This window comes from Chiloscyllium punctatum, chromosome 5 (genome assembly GCF_047496795.1).
Source record: "Chiloscyllium punctatum isolate Juve2018m chromosome 5, sChiPun1.3, whole genome shotgun sequence".
Taxonomy (NCBI): Eukaryota; Metazoa; Chordata; class Chondrichthyes; order Orectolobiformes; family Hemiscylliidae; genus Chiloscyllium; species Chiloscyllium punctatum.
The window spans coordinates 9,579,418-9,599,838 of NC_092743.1; the positions used below are offsets into that span (position 1 = coordinate 9,579,418).

Consider the following 20,421-nt stretch of genomic DNA (forward strand, 5'->3'; position numbering starts at 1 on the left):
TTTCTCTAGTAGGTACATCCACATATTGAATCAAAACATTTTATTGTCCACAATTAACAAATCCTTCACCATCTAAATTCTTAACACTATGGCAGTCCCAGTCTATATTTGGAAAGTTAAAATCCCCTACCATTACCACCTTATTATTCTTACAGATAGCTGAGATCTCCTTACAAATTTGTTTTTCAATTTCCCTCTGACTATTAAGGGGTCTATAATACAATCCCAATAAGGTGATCATCCCTTTCTTATTTCTCAGTTCCACCTAAATAACTTCACTGGATGTATTCCCAGGAATATCCTCCCTAGGTACAGCAGTAATGCTATAGGTTTAAGGTGAGAGGGGAGAGATTTAAAAGGGTCCTATGGGGCGACTTTTTCACACAGAGGATGGTGCATGTCTGGAATGAGCTGCCATTGGAAGTGGTGGAGGCTGGTACAATAACAGCGTTTAAGAGTGATCTGGATGGGTTTATGAATAGGAAAGGTTTAGATGGATATAGACCAAATGCTGGCAAATGGGACTAGATGAATTTAAGGTATCTGGTCAGCATGGATGTGTTGGAATGAAGGTCTGTTTCTGTGCTGAACATCTCTATTCCTCTGTGACATGCAGACAAACATGGATACACTTCAAAAAAGCATTGGTATTATGAATGAAGGGAAAGACTAGGAAGGCTGTTTTATAGACCCTGTCCACAGAATTAGTTGAGATGATCTTTTTGGCTGTCAGGCTATGCTGTCACCAATTTCTCTTCTCCCAATGTTCTTCACTTTCTTTCAGAAGGCACACAGTGACTGGATCACAAATTTATAATGCCTCTTACTTATTGCGAAAAGTCTCATCTTACAGTAAATGGTAAGGGAAAATAGATTGGCTAACTTCAGGCTTTAGGGTTTTTTTTTAAACCACAGAGACAACGACAGCACCTTCCTTCCTGGATGTCCAAAACTTTCTGGCTATCTCATTCACACCCCCAGGCTGTTCAGTTCCCCAGGAGCCAATCACATGGTTGTTGGCAGGCAGAAATGTTTTATTATTGACAACGGGTCACATTCTGCAACCAATCAGCTATATGTTGCTGGCTGAATTTCCATTCATACACAGCCCCCTGGATCCAGCTCATCTGTAACTAAACGTCCCCTCAACTCTCAGCTGCTTGAACAAGAAGCTATATAAACAGCCCTTACAATGAGTATCAGGTGCTTTTAAAAAGCACAGCAATCCTTCCAAGCTCTTTGATTTTAAAAACAGTTCTTTTTCATTTTCAGTCCATAATCAAAAATGCAGAAAAATGGTCTTTATCATCCATTTTAGAGTTTTGTGTTGTCAGCAAACTTGGAAATGTTGAACTTGATTCCCTCATTAAGATTGTAACTATCTGGGGCTCAAACACTGATGCCTCACTTGCCCTCATTCCCTGCTCCTTATTTACTGGGATAGTCTGTGATAGGGTGTAAGCCAAGAGAAATGAAATGGAAATAGGGTCACTAGTGGAAGGGAGTGGTAACGGGACAAGGAAAGAAACAGAAGCTTGGGGAGGGGAAAGGTGGAGGTAGGGGAGCTTGGACAATCTCTGAGAAAGGAAATGGCTTCCATGGTTTGGGACAGTGACTGAGGGAAGACAGGTAGGCCCCAGGATGTGGACCATCCAATATACCAGTTGGGAATTCCCTGTCCTAACACCAATCGGAACATCCTCCATTTGCAGAGATCTAGTGTGGTCTTCTCCCTCCATCACCAGGACATGCTGCCAGGAAAACCATAAAGTCTGTGGGCCTGACAGGAATTCCTGAGGTGTACAACAACCACCTTCTCATCCACATTAACAAATGTCACAGCTTGACAAAGCATAAAATGTTGGAAGCACTTTGATCGCTTCCTCTGTGTTATCTTGTACTCCACTGGATCAAAGCTGAGCAGATATGGACACTCTGTCGGTTTAGAAATTTGAACTAAGACATCAATCTCTTGTATTTTCCAGGCCTACCTAATTGGCTGTGTCTGGAACTGCTACAGATACATCAATGGCAGACGCTCGGCAGATGTTTTAGTCTACGTCACCAATGACACTGCGGTAAGTGTAAATTTCAATGTTTTCATTTCTTTTCACTTTATCCTCTCCTCTGGGAAAAGATTTGTTCAACACCACCCTCCTGTTGACCTGAAGGTGCAGGAAATCACATCGGGTGAAGTCCTTTTCGCTATCTAATTGTTGAATGGATGCTACACCATTCCTCAGGCTGTATTTTGAAGGGACGGGATGGATGAATAGATTCCAAATCCTGACTTGCTCCTCCGGTGGTGGCATTTTGAACTGTGAGTACCCAGGAACCAAATCAGTGGTGCCAAGTGTCACCAGGAGCTACTTGCTTAGCATTAGAGGTAAAGGCGGAAGGCAGCCATCTTGGAGCCTGCTGCTGCCTTTTTGAAGAGAGCAGACAGAATCCTCAAAAAGCGAGCAGCATAAACACTTGGAGGCACATCCAGGCAGCCACTAACTATATAAATACAGTGGCTACAAGACCAGGTCAGAGGCTAGGAATTCTGTAGCAAGTGTCTCACCACCTGACTCCCCAAAACATGCCTACCATCTACAAGGCACAAGTCTGAAGTGTGATGGAATACTTCCCACTTACCTGGATGGATGCAGCTCCAACAACACTCAAGAAGCTCAACACCATCCAGGGTAAAGCAGCCCACTTTATCGGCACCACATCTACAAATATCCATTCCATTGACCACCATCGCTCAGTAGCAGCAGTGTGTACCATCTACAAGATGCACTGCAGAAATTCATCAAGACTCCTCAGACAGCACCTTGCAAACTCATAACCACTTCCATCTAGAAGGTCAAGATACATGGGAACACCACCCCCTGCAAGTTCCCCTCCAGGACGCTCACCATCCTGACTTGGAAATATATCATCATTCCTTCAGTGTCGCTGGGTCAAAATCCAGGAATTCCCTCTCTAAGGGCATTGTGGGTCTACCTACTGCACATGGACTGCAGCGGTTCAAGAAGGCAGCTCACCCCCACCTTCTCAAGGGGCAACTAGGGATGGGCAATAAATACTGGGCCCATTCAATGACTGAACTTTAGAGCAAGTCATTGCTTTATAAAGATTCAGCATAATAATCTTGATTTTATATTTGATGTGCCCATTTCTACAGCTCAGGATTCCATTTCACCAGTTACTAACCTGCTTTGCCGCCTTCAATGATTGAGTATACTCAATGGTTCATCAAAAAGAGACAGGACAGTTTCCTACTCCATTATTGATCAGTATCCAGTCTCCTATTACATAGACAGTTCCCACACATAATAACACTGGATACCCTCATTGTGAGTGCTTTCAGACAAACTGACCTATAATGTGAGACAGTTTGATTATTGTCCTTCTCTTATTTCAGTGACAGCTCATAATTAAATTTAATCATTCAAAAAAAGCAGCAATTTTGTTCGAAAGGGAGGATAGAAATTTGGCACCTGAACCCTTTCCACCTCAAAGGCTTCCACTTTTAGGTTTACGACTGGTGGAGCAGGGTGTGGACAACCAATCTGATATTAGGAAAAGGTTCATTCATTTCAAATATTATAATTAGGGGGTATGTCCCAATTTGACAAGGATTCCATTTTAACCTACGTCGTCAGGAGACAAGACGGGCCAAATTCAATTCGTAAACGTCTTTACAGCACTGCTTGAGGGTCACAAGGAAGAGGGAGTTTGTCCTCCAGTCCAGCAAGTTAGTCTGAAAATCTCCCCATTCCTCCATCACCCTCACAACCATAGACATGCACCACCCCTTCCCCAAACCAGCACCAGTGGCTCACCAACCAGACAGTGTAGGATGTTGGTAAGACCTTACCTTCCAGGTTTTCTGTGTCATACATGTCCTTTCCCAACTCCAACCCTGTCATCCCACCCCCTTCTTATGGAATGCACCTCAGAGATGAGTCACTCCTGCCATCTCTCCTTTCCAACAGTACGAATGAGAATGCTTTTCAGTTCCACCATTCTGCCCAATGTTGTCAAGCCATGTTTACTGCGACTGTCATTGCCCCTTCCCACCAATACCTATCTTTATTCCCTACCCGTCTCCTCTCTTTGTCTCCCTGACAAGAGTATGAAACTTAAAGTGTTCTATTCACAACCTTAGTCTTCTATTTATCCCAGAGCAAATATCTGGCCACATCTTTGTCCTGTAACTGAAACGGCTATTTCCATCTCTATAACATCCTCATAGTTTGCCTCTGCCTCAGCTCCCCAGCTCCTGAATCCCTTATCCGTTCCTTCGGTAACTCTGGAATTGATTATTCAAATCCACTCCACGTCTGCCTCACAAATTCCACCCTCTGTAAACATTCCAAACTTTGACCCAGTGTCTCCTTACTGTGTGCAGTACCCCTCCCCACCAGATGAGGGTGCATGTCCTTCTCTGAAGAACATTAGTACGTTCCAAGGGTTTTTATAACAATCGATTATACTTTCAGAGTCATCATTACTGTGAGAAACGTTTTATTTGAGATTGATTAACTGAATTTAATTTCTGCTGGCTGTCAGGGTGGGATTTGAACCTGTGTCTCCAGATCATAGGATCCCTACAGAATGGAAGCAGACCATTTGGCCCATCAATCCACACTGACTCTCCAAAGAGCATTCTACCCAGACTCAGCTCCCCCACCCAATCCCTGAAACCTGCATTTCCCAATTGCTAACCCACCTAGCCTGCACGTCCCTGGACACTATGGGAAATTTCCCATGGGCAATCTACCTAAGACCATAAGACATAGGAGCGGAAGTAAGGCCATTCGGCCCATCAAGTCCACTGCACAAATTTGGACTATGGGAGGAAACCCATGCAGACACGGGGAGAATGTGCAAACTCCACACAGACAGTCACATGAAGGCGGAATCGATCCCGGGTCCCTGTGCCTCTGGATTGTTAGTCGAAAGAGAATACCATTGTTGCACCTTCTCCCTGAAATTTGGGAATGGTATGTTGGTGTTAGAGTGTAGGGGTTGTGAAGAGGGTTAGACAGCCTCACTCGAGGATAAGATTGACCTAGAGATGTTAGGGTCCAAGAACACTCTGTATCCACCTACAGGATGTGGACTGCAGTGGTTCAAGAAGGCAGCTCACCCCCACCCTCTCAAGGGGCAACTAGGGACGGGCAATAAATGATGGACCAGCCAGCGACCCCGCATTCTGTGAACGATAAAGGAAAATAGAAGATGGTTGACCCACTTTTGGCAAAGCCGTCTTGAATAAAGAGAGAAAGGAAACATCTTTGGACAGGTTAAAAAGGCCACTTTATTGTATCATAAAAATGGTAAGATGGAAATGTTTTTAGAAAAGATCATATCTTTTGAATCTGTTCAGCTGGTCAGAATGTAACAAGGTGAGTACAGAATTATTTATTATTAATTATTCCTGGAATCAGCTGCTAGCATCACTTACTCATCTTCCAATTTTAACTACCTTCTGCCCATCTAAGGGGTGCTGGAACCTCCCATCTGATTCTATGTCCCTCAGAGCAGCTCTGATAAGGGAATGAGCAGCATCAAAGCCTGTCACACCTGCAAACACACAACGTGGGTGCTGGGGAAAAAAAATAAGCACTACCGCAGTTAGGCGGTAGTGTGGGGGGGGGGGGTTTAAAAAAAGGAGTGTTAGAGGTTCTGTCACTCTGAGAGCTGGCTCTGAGGGAGCTGGATCAGTGTGTGTGCACAAAAGAAAAATCAAAGCCTCTCACAATATAACCCCTACTCCACCTTGTGTTTTACTGCCAGCCATTGCCACTACTCATCGTTTAAATAACTTTCCCAGAAACCAAAATTTAAAGGTATACATTCATAAGGTTAAAACTCACACAACGCCAGGTTATAGTCCAACAGGTTTAATTGGAAGTACTAGCTTTCGGAGTGCCTGTTCTTTATCAGATAGTTGTGGTGTATAATCACCTGATGAAGGAGCAGAGCTCCGAAAGCTAGTGCTTCTGAATAAACCTGTTGGATTATAACCTGATGTTGTGTCATTTTTAACTTTGTACACCCCAGTCCAACACCAGCATCTCTAAATCATAAATTCATAAGGACTTCAAACTGCTACTTCATCAGATACATTGAAACAGGTCAGTGGATGTGGTCAGTGCTGGCTGTCAGAGTATGCTTTCATTGTGGTTAAGTGATACCAAGATGCAGAGGGTTAATTTGAAAGAAAGCAAAGCGAAACTTGCATTTATGTGGCACCCTGCATTTCCACTGAAGTTTGCAAAGAACTTTGCAGCAATTCTAATACTTTTGCAATGCGGTCACGGTTGTGATGTGGGAAAAACAGCAAACAATTTCCACACAACGACCTCCCATATAAAGGGACATGACAATTATCCGCTATTCTGTTTGTTTGCAGTGTCGATTGAGGAATGACTATTGAGCAGGACAACATTGCATTCAGTTATTGGTGTAGATGAATGATCCGAAATGGAGACAGGGTTTTAGGTTAGATTAGATTTCCTACAGTGTGGAAACAGGCCCTTCGGCCCAACCAGCCCTCCGAAGACTCATTTCTCCCTGACTAATGCATCCAACACTATGGGCAATTTAACATGGCCAATTCGCCTGACCTGCACATCTTTGGACTATGGGAGGAAACCCATGCAGACACGAGGAGAATGTGCAAACTCCATCCAGACAGTCGTCCAAGGCTGGAATTGAACCTGGGACCCTGGCGCTGTGAGGCAGCAGTGTTAACCAACGTGCCACTGTGCAAACCACTGTGCCACCAAGGGATGTGGAGTTTTAGAAAGTTTTAAAGGGGGTTTGGCAGAGCTGGGGACAGGGATGAGGAGAGCGACTGGGCTGGGGAAAGATGTCTTTGCAAGAGAGCAAAGGAGATCGAATTCTTCATTTAATTAGTTTTTAATCTTTAATTAGTTGACTGAAACAGATATAATGTACTGAGCATTTAGTGCCATTGTTTATTTTGTTAATAATTAATTTTGGTTGGCAACTAATGTGAATATTATAAACACAAGTTAGCCCCTGATATGGACACAGTTTCTCTCAGTTTCATCAATTTACTTATAAGGCAGTCGCTCTGAATAATACACAGCAGTTCCATTACATGCCTGAATGTCATTGTATATGAAGAGAGAACTGACCTAACAATATAATTGCAACTTACCAGAGCCTTATCTTGATGATGAAGTTAAAGATAGTGGTGGAGTAACATCCCATGGCCTGAAATTAGATTAGATTCCCTACAGTGTGGAAACAGGCCCTTCAGCCCAACACCAACTCTCCAATGAGTAACCCACCCCCCTCTGACTAACACACTTCACCTGCACATCTTTGGAATGTGGGAGGAAACCCACGCAGACACAGGGAGAACATGCAAACTCCACACAGACAGATGCCCAAGGCTGGAATTGAACCTGGGACCCTGGCACCAGTGCTAACCACTGAGCCACCATGCTACCAACTAAAGCCCTGGCAACAAGGACTCAAATTCATCCCCCACCCCACTCCGACCACCTCTCTACCCCAAGACACTTGTGGATTTTAAATTCAATTAATGAAAGAGAAACCTGAAAATGAAAGTTGGTCTCAGTAACCGAATGATAGATATAGGAGCAGGAGTAGGCCATTCAGCCTTTCAGTGGTGACAATGGAATTATCATCGACTGTTGTAAAAAAACCCATCTGGTCCACTCATGCCCTTCAGGGAGGGCAATCTGTCATCCTTACCTGGGCTAGTCTACTCGTGACTCCAGACCCACAGAGATGTGGTTTACTCTTAACTGTCCTCTGAAATGACCGAAGAAGCCATTCAGTTCAAGGGAGAATACCGATGGGCAACAAAGGCAAGGCCCACAAATAACCAAAGAATAAAGGACAAGAACAGGGGGGTGGTAATGGCCTCCTGGTATTATTGCTGGGCTATTAATTCAGAGATCCAGGTAATATTCCAGAGATTGGGCTTGAATCCCACTATGGCAGATGGTGGATTTTGAATTCAATAAAAAACTGGAATTAAGATTCTAATGATGATCATGAATTGCCAATTGTTGGGAAAAACCCGTCTGGTTTACTAACGTCCTTTAGGGAAGGAAACTGCCATCCTTACCCCATCTGGTCTACATGTGACTCCAGACCCATGGCAATGTGGTTGCTTCTTAACTGCCCTCTGGGTAATTAAGGATGGACAATAAATGTTGCCCTAGTTAGTGACACTGTCATCCCGTGAATGAATGATAAAAAGCCGTGTGCAGTCTTTCTCTGTCTGAACTCTTTTGATTGGTCAGTGAGACTATTTGGTGTGAGGAGACAGAAGCACAATATGCAATGTGACAGGTATCCAATAGGCTGTGCGGCCTCAACGTTTCCCTTTCGCTGAGACTATGCTGTCAGGGGGTAGGACTAGTGCAGGGACCGATGGGCAGAATGGCCTTTTGCTGTTCTGTAACTATTCTGCGATTCTTGCAAACTTCCACAGTCATCACAGTTTATTAATAACAGGCGACCATGCCCTCTTCTTGCTGAATGTGTAAAGATCTTGAAACGATCTTCTCTCAATGCATCTTGTGTCTCACTCACGGCATGTGGATTAATGCTTCAAACACACGTCAGACAGTCTTTGTCCAGCTCGGAGCCAGGCTGCCTGTATTAATGTTGGGGCTTGAGTACTCGAGCAGGCAGGTTAACTGCGGTAGCAAGGGAGGATATTGATTGCAGCTCGTGGTTTGGATTGAGGTGTGAAAGACAAATGGGTTCAGTTTCCAGCCTTTAGCTCCAAGAGTACCTTCTCATTTGTACCCTGAGAACATTGCCAGAATAAATAGTGCCACTGTATATATCGAACCATGAGAGACAGTCAACCAACAGCAAGATAGGAACAGCAAAAGTAGAAAGGGCGATATTGCCTTTGGAGTATACTTTCTACATCCCACAATTTCAAGAAAGATCTGCTTGGTGTTTCATTCTTTAATATAAAACACACTCATGAAAGAAGGGCTCGGTGGCTAAATCTTTCAAATTGGTGGGTTTTCACTTACAGTCTTGGAGTCCTACAGCACGGAGTCAGGCCCTTTGGCCCAATCTGGTCCATGCTGACCAAAATGTCCATCCACACTAATCCATTTCGCTGCACTTGGCGAAACCTTTCTAAACCTTTCCTATCCATGTATTTGTCCAAATGCCTTTTAAATCTTATTAATGTACCAGCCTCAACCATTTCCGCTGGCACCTCATTCCATATGCATAAAAAAGTCGTCTCTCATGTTCCCTTTTATTCTTTTCCCTCTAACCTTAAACTGATGCCCTTTAGTCCTCGATTCCCTAACCCTGGGAAAAGACTGAGTACATTCACCCTATCCATGCCTCTCATGACCTAATACACTTCAATAAGATCTCAGTCTCCTACCTTCTAAAGAAAAAAGTTCTAGCTTGTCCAACCTCTCCCTATATCTCAGACCATTGAGTCCTGGCAACATCCTTGTAAGTTTCTTCTACACTCTTTCCAGTTTAATAACATCCTTCCTACAAGAAGGTAACCAAAATTGAACACAATACTCCAAGTGCAGACTCACCAATGTCATAGAGTCATAGAGTCATAGAGATGTACAGCATGGAAACAGACTCTTTGGTCCAACCCGTCCATGCAAACCGGATATCCCAACCCAATCTATTCCCACCTGCCAGCACCCGGCCCATATCCCTCCAAACCCTTCCTATTCATATACCCATCCAAATGCCTCTTAAATGTTGCAATTGTACCAGCCTCCACCACATCCTTTGGCAGCTCATTCCAAACACGTACCACCCTCTGTGTGAAGAAGTTGCCCTTTAGGTCTCTTTTATATCTTTCCCCTCTCACCCTAAACCTATGCCCTCTAGTTCTGGACTCCCTGACCCCAGGGAAAAGACTTTGTCTGTTTATCCTATCCATGCCCCTCATAATTTTGTAAACCTCTATAAGGTCACCCCTCAGCCTCTGATGCTCCAGGGAAAACAGCCCCAACCTGTTCAGCCTCTCCCTATAGCTCAGATCCTCCAACCCTGACAACATCCTTGTAAATCTTTTCCGAACCCTTTCAAGTTTCACAACATCTTTCCGATAGGAAGACCAGAATTGCACACAATATTCCAACAGTGGCCTAACCAATGTCCTGTACAGCCGCAACATGATCTCCCAACTCCTGTACTCAATACTTTGACCAATAAGTGAAAGCATACCAAACGCCTTCTTCACTATCCTATCTACCTGCGACTCCATTTTCAAGGAGCTATGAACCTGCACTCCAAGGTCTCTTTGTTCAGCAACACTCCCTAGGACCTCACCATTAAGTGTATAAGTCCTGCTAAGATTTGCTTTCCCAAAATGCAGTACGTCGCATTTATCTGAATTAAGGTGGCACAGTGGTTAGCACTGCTGCCTCACAGCGCCAGAGACCCGGGTTCAATTCCCGCCTCAGGCGACTGACTGTGTGGAGTTTGCACGTTCTCCCCGTGTCTGCGTGGGTTTTCTCCGGGTGCTCCGGTTTCTTCCCACAGTCCAAAGATGTGCAGGTCAGGTGAATTGGCCATGCTAAATTGCCTGTAGTGTTAGGTAAGGGGTAAATGTAGGGGTATGGGTGGGTTGCGCTTCGGCGGGTCGGTGTGGACTTGTTGGGCCGAAGGGCCTGTTTCCACACTGTAATGTAATCTAAAAATAATCTAAACTCCATCTGCCACTTCTCAGCCCATTGGCCCATCTGGTCAAGTTCCTGTTGTAATCTGAGGTAACCCTCTTCGCTGTCCACTACACCTCCAATTTTGGTGTCATCTACAAACTTATTAACTGTACCTCTTACGCTCGCATCCAAATCATTTATGTAAATGACAAAAAGTAGAGGGCCCAGCACCAATCCTTGTGGCACTCCTCTGGTCACAGGCCTCCAGTCTGATAAACAACCCTCCACCACCACCACCTTTGAGCCAGTTCTGTATCCAAATGGCTAGTTCTCCCTGTATTCCATGAGATCTAACCTTGTTAATCAGTCTCCCATTGGGGACCTTGTCGAATGCCTTACTGAAGTCCATATAGATCACATCTACTGCTCTGCCCTCATCAATCTTCTTTGTTACTTCTTCAAAAACCTCAATCAAGTTTGTAAGACATGATTTCCCATGCACAAAGCCATGTTGACTATCCTGAATCAGTCCTTGCCTTTCCAAATACATATACAACCTGTCCCTCAGGATTCCCTCCAACAACTTGCCCACCACTGAGGTCAGGCTCACCGGTCTACAGTTCCCTGGCTTGTCTTTGCCGCCCTTCTTAAACAGTGGCACCACGTTTGCCAACGTCCAGTTTTTCTGCACCTCACCTGTGACTATCAATGATAAAAATATCTCTAGATTCCCACAGAGTTCTCGGGTACACCTGATTAGGTCCTGGGGATTTATCCACTTTTAACCGTTTCAAGACATCCAGCATTTCCTACAACCGCAACGTAACTTCCCAACTTCAATATTCAGTGTCCTGACTGATGAAGGCCAGTGTGCCAAAGGCCTTGTTCATTGCTCTGTCTACCTGGGACCCCACTTTCAGAGAACTGTGCACATGAACTCCAAGGTCCTTCTGCTCAACCATACTCCCTTGAGCCCCTACCATTCACCCTGAAACACCTTCCTTGATTTGAATTTCCAAAATGCAACTTCTCTCTGTTAAATTCCATTTGCCATTTCTGGGCCCTCTCACTGAGTTGGTCACCCAGGTTAACATTCTAGGGGTCACAGGTTTCGAACTTCTCCTCATGGCGGATGAATTCAGTAAAGTCTGGAATCAAGTTGCAGCTCGGGAACATGAATGCCCTTCTCCACTATGCCAGCACAAGTATCTCACTGACCAATCAAACAGAAGGCTGACCTAGTCATGCACATGGAATCATACCTTACAGACAATGTCCCAGACACCAGCATCACCATCCCTGTCCCACCAGCAGGACAAAGCCAGCAGAGTTGGCAGCAGCACTGGGGTACGGTCAGGTGAGAGCTGCTGTGGGAGGCCTCAACATTGACCCCGGATGCATTCGGTCACATTTGGGTAATGTAATCACCTCCTGGTGATTATCACGTCTTGTCCTCTTTTTGCTGATGACCTGGAATTGGTCATTGCCTGGCGAATGTTTTTGCTACTTGTCAGCCCATGCCTGGATGTTGTCCAGATCTTGTCGCATTGCTGTTACAGTCACAGTGCTGTTAGAGAAGGGGTTGTGAGTTATTGTTTCGCTGACAGTGAAGAAACAGTGATGTAGTTCCAACAGTGTGCCTGGCTTGGAGGGGAACTTATGGATATTCTGATTTGACATGATTTGATTTATTACTGTCGCAGTGAGATATAGTGAAAAGTATTGTTTTGTGTGCTATCCAGACCAATCATACCTTACATAAGTACATCAGGGTAATACAACAGAATGCAGTATATACTGTTACAGTTATAGAGCAGGTGCAGAGAGAGATCAACTCTATTATATAAGAGGTCTGTTCATAAGTCTGATAACAGTGGGGATGAAGATATTCTTAAATCTGTTGGTCCGTGTTTCCAAACTTCCATCTTCTGCCTGATGGAAGAAGGTGGAAGAGAGTTTAACGGAAGTGGGAGGGGTCTTTGATTATATTGGCTGCTTCCTGAGGCAGTGGAACATGTTGACAAAGTCAATGGAAGAAAGGCTGTTTTTTGTGATGGACTGGGCTACAGAAATTACTCTCTGTAATTTCTTGTGGTCTTGGGCAGAGCTGAAATGCATCCTGATAGGAGGTTTTCTGTGGTGCATCTATAAAAATTGATAAGGGTGATTGTAGACATGCCGAATGTTCTTAGCCTCCTGAGGAAGTAGAGGCGTTGGTGTGCTTTCTTGATTTTAGTGTTGATTGCACAGATCTGCTGCCTTTGTCCTTCTTGGTGGGAAGGGTCAAGGGTTTGAAAGTAGCTGTGCAGGGATTGGCTAGCTGAGTTTTCACATTGCTGTTTGTAGGAGCACAATGGCCACCCCCTTTCCTGCATTACAATAAATTTCAGGAAGCACTGAAAGGTTGGAAGGAGCTTGGCAGTGTCTTGGGGTTGTGAAAGGTGCTATAAAACTGTCAGCTTATCCTTCGTCTTGCAGTTAGAGTAATTAGGATAAATCACCGCTGAGTTCCTCAGCCAACATTTCTGTATCGGGCCTACTCAGAGGTTCAGCGCAAGTTGGAAGAACAGCATCTCATTTTCTGCTTGGGGATCCTCAAGCCTTCAGGACTCAATATCGAGATTACTAATTTTGAAGACTGAACACTTTCTTCCATGTCCTTTACCCATGCCCACACCCCAGGCCCTGTCATCACATGCGCTGCTTTCAGCGTGGCCAACCCATCCTCACCTCTTCATTGTCCCTATTCACAGTTTTCTTCCTCCCTGGCTTACTATCAAACATTCCCTTGTCTGCCTTTCTCTCTGTTTCTGGGCTCTGTCACCACCTATCCACTCACTCCTTCCCATCTCTCCGCCCCACAATCCCCTGCCAACAAATTCAATACTACCTTTTCCCAGCTACAATCTCTTCTGGAACTTGAAATGTTAACTCTGTTTTTCTCTCTCCACTGCGTCGGGTTTCTCCAGCACTTTCCGGTTTTTGTAATTAGGAAGGTGTTGTGGTGAGGCACCTGCAAGTTGGAACACATGAACTATTTTTTTGACATAAACCGTCTTGTTATCTCTCCTTTAGATCCTTTTGCCACCCAGTGATGAAGCTGTAACGATGCCTACCAAAGGTCCACCCCCACCTTATATGTCAGCTTAAAGACCACAAGAACAACCACCACCCACACTAGGATTGAAACAATCTTTACACGCACACTGTCCGACCAACAACTATTTCAAACATACTTGTATTCCATTGTGAAAAACATTTGCATTATCCTGGGAGTGAAACTTTCTAGAAACATGATTTGTTTTATATTGTTGGGTATTTTGGGTATAGCTGTCAGGAGTGAGATTCAAGAGCATTGTTTTGCATTTTATTCATTCGTTGTAATGTTTAAAATGAGAACTTGCCACTTAACATTGGTTATAAATCCCAGTCACTAAAATCTCAGAGATTATTGTACTGAGTTAAAAACACAAGTATGATTGAGGAAATAAACCACGTTCAGTGTTTAACAGAGAGCCAAGTTTATCTGTGGGTAACTCTGAGCACTTTCTCTAATTGTTGTGGTTTAAAATAGATTATATTTTGTTAGTAAACGCTGTGCTTACATACATTCCTTTTCAACCTTGTCCTTCGCCTGAGGGATGGTGACCCTCAGATTAAACTCACCACTAGTCATCTCTCTCCTATGAGAGTCCAGTCCTATGATCCTCTGAGACTATGGAGACTTGACCTTTACAGCAATGTAACTGTTCTACAAAAAGATACAATTGTTGACCTTCTAATGATTACCAGACAAGGGTAACATTTCTTTGCATCAAGGCCACTCAGTTCTAACTCTTTGAACGGATGCTATCCCACTCCCTGTTTTTTCCCCAATAGCCTTGGAAATTTCTTTCTCTTCAAATAATTATCCAATTTCCTTTTAAAAAGTTATTATTATGGTAATTAAACTATTATCATTTGCTCGGCAAAAGTGAGGATGCGGATGCTGGAAATCAGAGTCTAGATCAGAGTGGTGCTGGAAAAGCACAGCAGGTCAGGCAGCATCTGAGGAGCAGGAGAATCGACGTTTTGGGCAAAAATCCTTCATCATGAAGGGCTTTTGCCCGAAACATCGATTTTCCTGCTCCTTGGTTGCTGCCTGACATGCCGTGCTTTTCCAGCACCACTCTGATCTAGACTATTATCAGTTGCTCATCAGGGATCGATTAACTCTGTAGATTCATTTATTTAAAACAGTAAGACATATTATAATCTATAAACCAGATATTAGAGCAACCAGCTAATTTCTATTTGTGTAGCTTCCAAAACCACAGCAGACTCACTGACAGAGTCACAATGTTGACTCTGTGCTGCCCTTAAAGATGAGGAAGGGTTCTGAGGAAAGGTTACCGGACCCGAAACGTTAACTCTCATTTCTCTCCATGCTGCCCGACCTACTGAGCTTTTCCAGTGATTTCTGTTTCTGTTCCTGAAATAACTGCACCACGGCTGTTATCCCATCCCCAAGTCACCCTTTATTTACGCATTCACAGTACACTGGCTGTGGCCAGCCAACCCAGAGTCAGTCCCTGAACTGAGGAGATTCTAAATCCCCTGTTTTTTTTTCTAACATCGGTAGTGCTATCTCCTGGTTTTTATTAAACAATACACAGTTTACAAAATAATTAACATTAACAGCTGTATAGAGAGAAACAGCAATTTTACAAGGGAGAGGGGCAACAAAGCCAGGCCCCAAACCCCAACATTCAACCAGTTTACAGGGAGATGAGGATAAACCTCAAATCCCACTTTTCATCATTACAAAACAGTAAGTACATATAAGACAGTCCAATTACATAAAAACACAGTGCATATAATACAGACCCCCAGCAGCCCAGCAAGCCACCTGTCCCTCCCACCTGCTGGCCACTCCAAAGGTAACCTGCTCCTACGCCCCTTCCAGCTCTCGGTCCAACCCTGACACACCTTCCAGCCACCTCTAGGACAGCCAGACCTGCTTCCCCAACCGCCCCAGGACGACAGCGGTCAGGACAGCGGCCTACCCACCTTCTGACTTCCCTAACCGCCCTTCACATCTTCCGTCCACCTCTAGGACAGCCCGCCCTGGTATCTCCTGGTTTTTTTTATTAAACAATACACAGTTTACTAAAAACAGTTAACATTAACAGCTGTATACAAAGAAACAGTAATTTTACAAGGGAGAGGAGCAGCAAAACCAGGCCCCAAACCCTACTGTTCAACCAGTTTACAGGGAAACGAGGACAAACCTCAAATCCCACCTTCAGTCACAAAACAGTAACAATGACATGTACATATTACAGAAATGTCCGATTACAGAAAAAACAGTACATAAAAGACAGAGCCCCCAAAAAACCCAACAAGCCACCCGTCCCTCCCACCTCCCAGTCACTCTAAAGGCAGCCTGCCCCTACATCCCTTCCAGCTCTCGGTCCACTGCATGCCCCTTCAAGCTCCCAATCTGCCCTGACACACCTTTTAGACACCTATAGGACAGCCTGATCTGCTTCCCCAACCTCCCCAGGACAACAGCGATCAGGACGGCCTACCCACCTTACAGCTTCCCTAACCGCCCTTAGCACCTTCCGGCCACCTCTAGACAGCCCGCCCTGGTATCTCCTGGCTATTTTGATCAGCCAGGGTTTTCCTGAATGGCCCAGGTTAACTACCCCAATCAAGGATCTTGTCGTCAAGATCACTACAGTTCCTTAAAGATGTCTCTCGTATAGGCAAGGGATACATGCATTGAGTTTGCTTCTCATTAAGTGGTGCATTCTGAATCATATCAGCTCACTGTGTAAGAAAAGAATCCTCTACATCTCCTTCACCAATTCGCTCAAACCTATATCCTCTGCTAACCAACCCTTCTGAAGTACCCTATCAAAAAAGTTCCATGACTTTTTGCTCTTTGACAGGAAGATGTTATACTTAATTGAGCATATTTATTTGTACCCTGTTGGATTACAAATTTTACTGCAGGATCTTTTTGCATGTTACCCGTCACTACTGAGTTTCTCCCTGGTGTGTTCACATATCAAACATTCAAATAGATAGAATTAAAGCATGGCCAAAACTATTTAGTCCTGGGATCGAAAATAATGTATGAGTTGGTCAGAACTGTCAGCATTTCAAAAAAATCTTTTATGTATGTTAAATAAAACAGAAAACTAAATCAACTATTAGCACGTTAAGCACCAAATTGTTAAGTATTGAAATCACAGCACTTTTACTTAAAGATTTGTCTGTTTGAATACAGATTTTCTTGTAAATACTCCTGGTTCAATAAATCCTGTGCAAACTGAGTCTGTGTATGCTTTGAATTTGATTTTGTGGTTAACTATTACTTTGGTCATCAGAGATGTTATGGGAATAATTTGCACATTGTACCCTCAATGTATTGAAGGAGATGTAATTGTTTCCGGATTATGATATGCAGCAGTGGTTCACCTTCATTAATGCAAAGAAGCAGGGCCTGGGTCAGTATGGGACACCATAGTCCAAGAACTGTGGCCTGAGGTACAACAGTAGCCCTCTGAGCTTGGGTCAGAGCCAGCCTGGGGCTTGGTTCTGGAGCAACCCTGAGATCCAGTCCAGGAGCTGCCTTGGGGCCTGGTATAAAAGCAGTCCTGCGGCGTGTTCAGGAGGACCACTGAGACCCGGTCCAGGAGCAGCCTTGAGGCCTGTTCAGGAGGAGCACTGGGACCTGGTCAGGAGCAGCCCTGAGGCCTGGTTCAGGAGTAACCCTGGCCTGGTTCAGGACCAACTCTGGGGCCTGCTTCAGGAGCAGCCCTGAGGCCTGGTCAGGAGGAGCGCTGACATGACGTACAGGAGCAACCCTGAGGCCTGGTTCAGGAGCAGCCCTGAATCCTGGACAGGAACAGACCTAGGGCCTGGTTCAGGAGTAGCCCTGGAGCCCTGCGATTTCTGTTGCTCCTCCAAACAAGGCTGACAATTGTGGTTCAAAACCAGAAGCATGCCTGCTTTATACACAATCGTTGCAAATTGTATGATATTCCTGGCCCAATAGTACATGAGTCGAGAGTGTGGTACTGGAAAAGCACAGCAGGCCAGGCAACATTCAAGGAGCCAGAGAATCAATGTTTCGGGCATAAACCCTTCATCAGGAATGAGGCTTGTAGGCCGGGGGGCTGAGAGATAAATGCGAGGAGGATGGGGCTGGGTGGAAGGTAGCTGGGAATGCAATAGGTAGATGAAGGCTGGGGAGAAGGTGATAGGTCAGAGGGGATGATAGAGCGGATAGATGGGAAAGACAATGGAGAGATCAAGAGGGCAGTGCCGAGTTGGAGGCTTGGAATAGTGTAAGGTGGGGGGAGGGAGAAAGGGGATACTGATGAAATCCACAATAATCCCATGTGGTGGCAGGATCCCAAGGCGGAAGGTGTTCTTCCTCCAAGTGTCGGGTCGTAGGGTTTGGCGCTGGAGGAGGCCCCAGCACCTGCACCTCCCACTTTGACGGAGTGGGAGGGGGAGTTGAAGTGTTCAGCCACAAGGTGGTTTTGGGTTTGTTGGTGCAGGTGTCGCAGAGATGGTCTCTGAAACAATCTGCAAGCTGGCGTCCTGTCTCCCCAAGGTAGAGGAGACCATATCGGGTACAATGAATACCGTAGATGACATTTGTGAAGATACAGGTAAATTTCAGTCAGATGTGGAAGAATCTTTTGGGACCTTGGTCAGAGGTGAGGGGGGAAGTGTGGGCACAGGTTTTACACTTCCTGCGGTGGCAGGGGAAGGTATTGGGAGTGTGCTGTGGGTTGGTGGGGGTGCATGGATCTGATGAGGGAGTCGCAGAGGGAATGGTCTCTCCGGAATGCTGATAGGGTTAGGGAGGGAAATATATTCCTAGTGGTGGGGTCTGTTTGTAGGTGGCGGATGTAGCGGAGGATGTTGCGATGTATGTGGAAGTTGATGAGGTGGAAACTGAGGACAGAGGGATTCTGTCCTTGTTGCGTTGGGAGAGGTGGGGTTCAAGGACGGAGGTGTGGGAAGGGGAGGAGATGTGCTGGAGGGCATCATCGACCACGTGGTGATAAAAAATGCCATCCCGTATTCCCAATTCCTCCGCCTCTGCTGCATCAGTTCCCAGAATGACGAATTCCACCATAGAAAATCCCAGATGGCCTCCTTCTTCCAAGATCATAATTTCCCATCCCACATCATTGACGGTGCCTTCCAGTACATCTCCTCCACTTTTCGCAACTTCCTTTTGACGATACTGTTTTGTTGTATTTAGCTTCAATGTATACACTTTCAGGATATACTCCTGGAGCAGGAGTAGACCATTCAGCCCTTTGAGCCCTTCTGCCATTCTAGATCATCTCCAAACGTGATGGGCCAAAGGGTCTTTTTCTGTGCTGTATGACTCTAGGATTCAAAGACACAACTTCCACACCACCCTCTTACTCTGTCACTCTTGGTCTTGAACATACTGAATGGCTGATCCTCCACAGCCCCTTGGGAGAGAGAGATCCAGCCCCTTTGCGTGAGGAAATTCACCCTTATCTAAATGGCTGACGCTTAATTCAAAGACTGTTTCCCCCTGGTTTTTGGCCCCTTCTCCCAGGGGGAACACCCTTTCTGAATCTACTTTACATGTACTTACCAGAACTTTGCAGATCTCAGTGCAATCCCCTCATATTCTTCTGAACTTTAGTGAGTGCAGACCCTGTCTCCTCAGTCCCTTCCCATAGGACTGTCCTGCCATCCTTGTAATCAATCTGGTGAACCTCCGCTGCACAGCAATCCTACTGCAAATACATCCTTTCTCTTGGGATTGCTTCTAATCACCATTGCTCCTTTTATTTGATCTGATTTGAGTTATGGTAGTCACTTGTACCTATGTACAGTGAAAAGTTTTGCTTTGTGAGCAATACAGGCAGATCATACCATACAAAGATCACAGGGTGATAGAACGGAGCGAGGAGTACAATGCTACAGCTGCAGAGAAGGTACGCAAGAAGTAAGATCCACATTAGATTTGAAATTTGAGAGGCCCATTCAAAAGTCTAATAACAGCGAGGAAGAAGCTGTTCTTAAATCTGTTGGTATGCTTATTTAAGGTTTCGTACCTTCTGCCTGATGGAAGAGGTTGGAAGAGAATATAACCAGGGTGGGAGGGGTCTCTGATGATGTCAGCTGCCTTACCTTGGCAGTGAGAAGTGAAGATGGAGTCAATGGATGGAACGTTTCAAAGGATAATTGATAAATGCATTGGGATGTTCTGTGTCAAAAGCTCAAAAAATACGAACACTGCCATCAGAAAAGCATTGGCATATTCCAACCCTCAGGCCCATGCCAGCATTCAAATTCTTTTATTTATTGCCCATTCCTGTTGGCCCTGGGGAAGGTAATAATGATCTACCTTCTTGAGGGTGGTAAGGTCACATGCTACAAGGGAGGAAGTTCCAGGAGAGTGTGAATTGACCGCATCAAAAGGAACAGCAGTGTATTTCCAAAACCCAATGGCATGTATCTGGGAGGAGAACCTGGAGGTAGTGGCGGAACTCCTGTGCACCTTCTATCTTTCAGCTTCTTGGCAACAGAGGTGATGGGTGGCATCAGAGGAGGCTTGGTCACTCGCAGCATTCCCTATCGCTGTGCACCAGTGGTGGAGGAAGTGGACAGAGAGAAATCATACATGGGTAATATTACTGGGTTCGAGTTCGATTGCTCCGGGTTCGAATCCCACTACCACAGCTGATGGAAT

General features: G+C 45.0%; 1 protein-coding gene across 2 annotated transcripts in view; it reads left to right on the forward strand.

Moving 5' to 3' along the window:
• Window positions 1–16,999, forward strand: part of laptm4b (lysosomal protein transmembrane 4 beta) — a 57,436-nt gene extending 40,437 nt beyond the window's left edge. For both annotated transcript variants that reach the window (XM_072569744.1, XM_072569743.1), the window contains 2 exons: window positions 1,986–2,078; window positions 13,752–16,999. In XM_072569744.1, the coding sequence (XP_072425845.1) occupies window positions 1,986–2,078; window positions 13,752–13,826 (168 nt within the window). In that variant the 3' untranslated portion in view covers window positions 13,827–16,999. The remainder of the gene's footprint in view (window positions 1–1,985; window positions 2,079–13,751) is intronic.
• The last annotated feature ends 3,422 nt before the right edge of the window (window positions 17,000–20,421 follow it).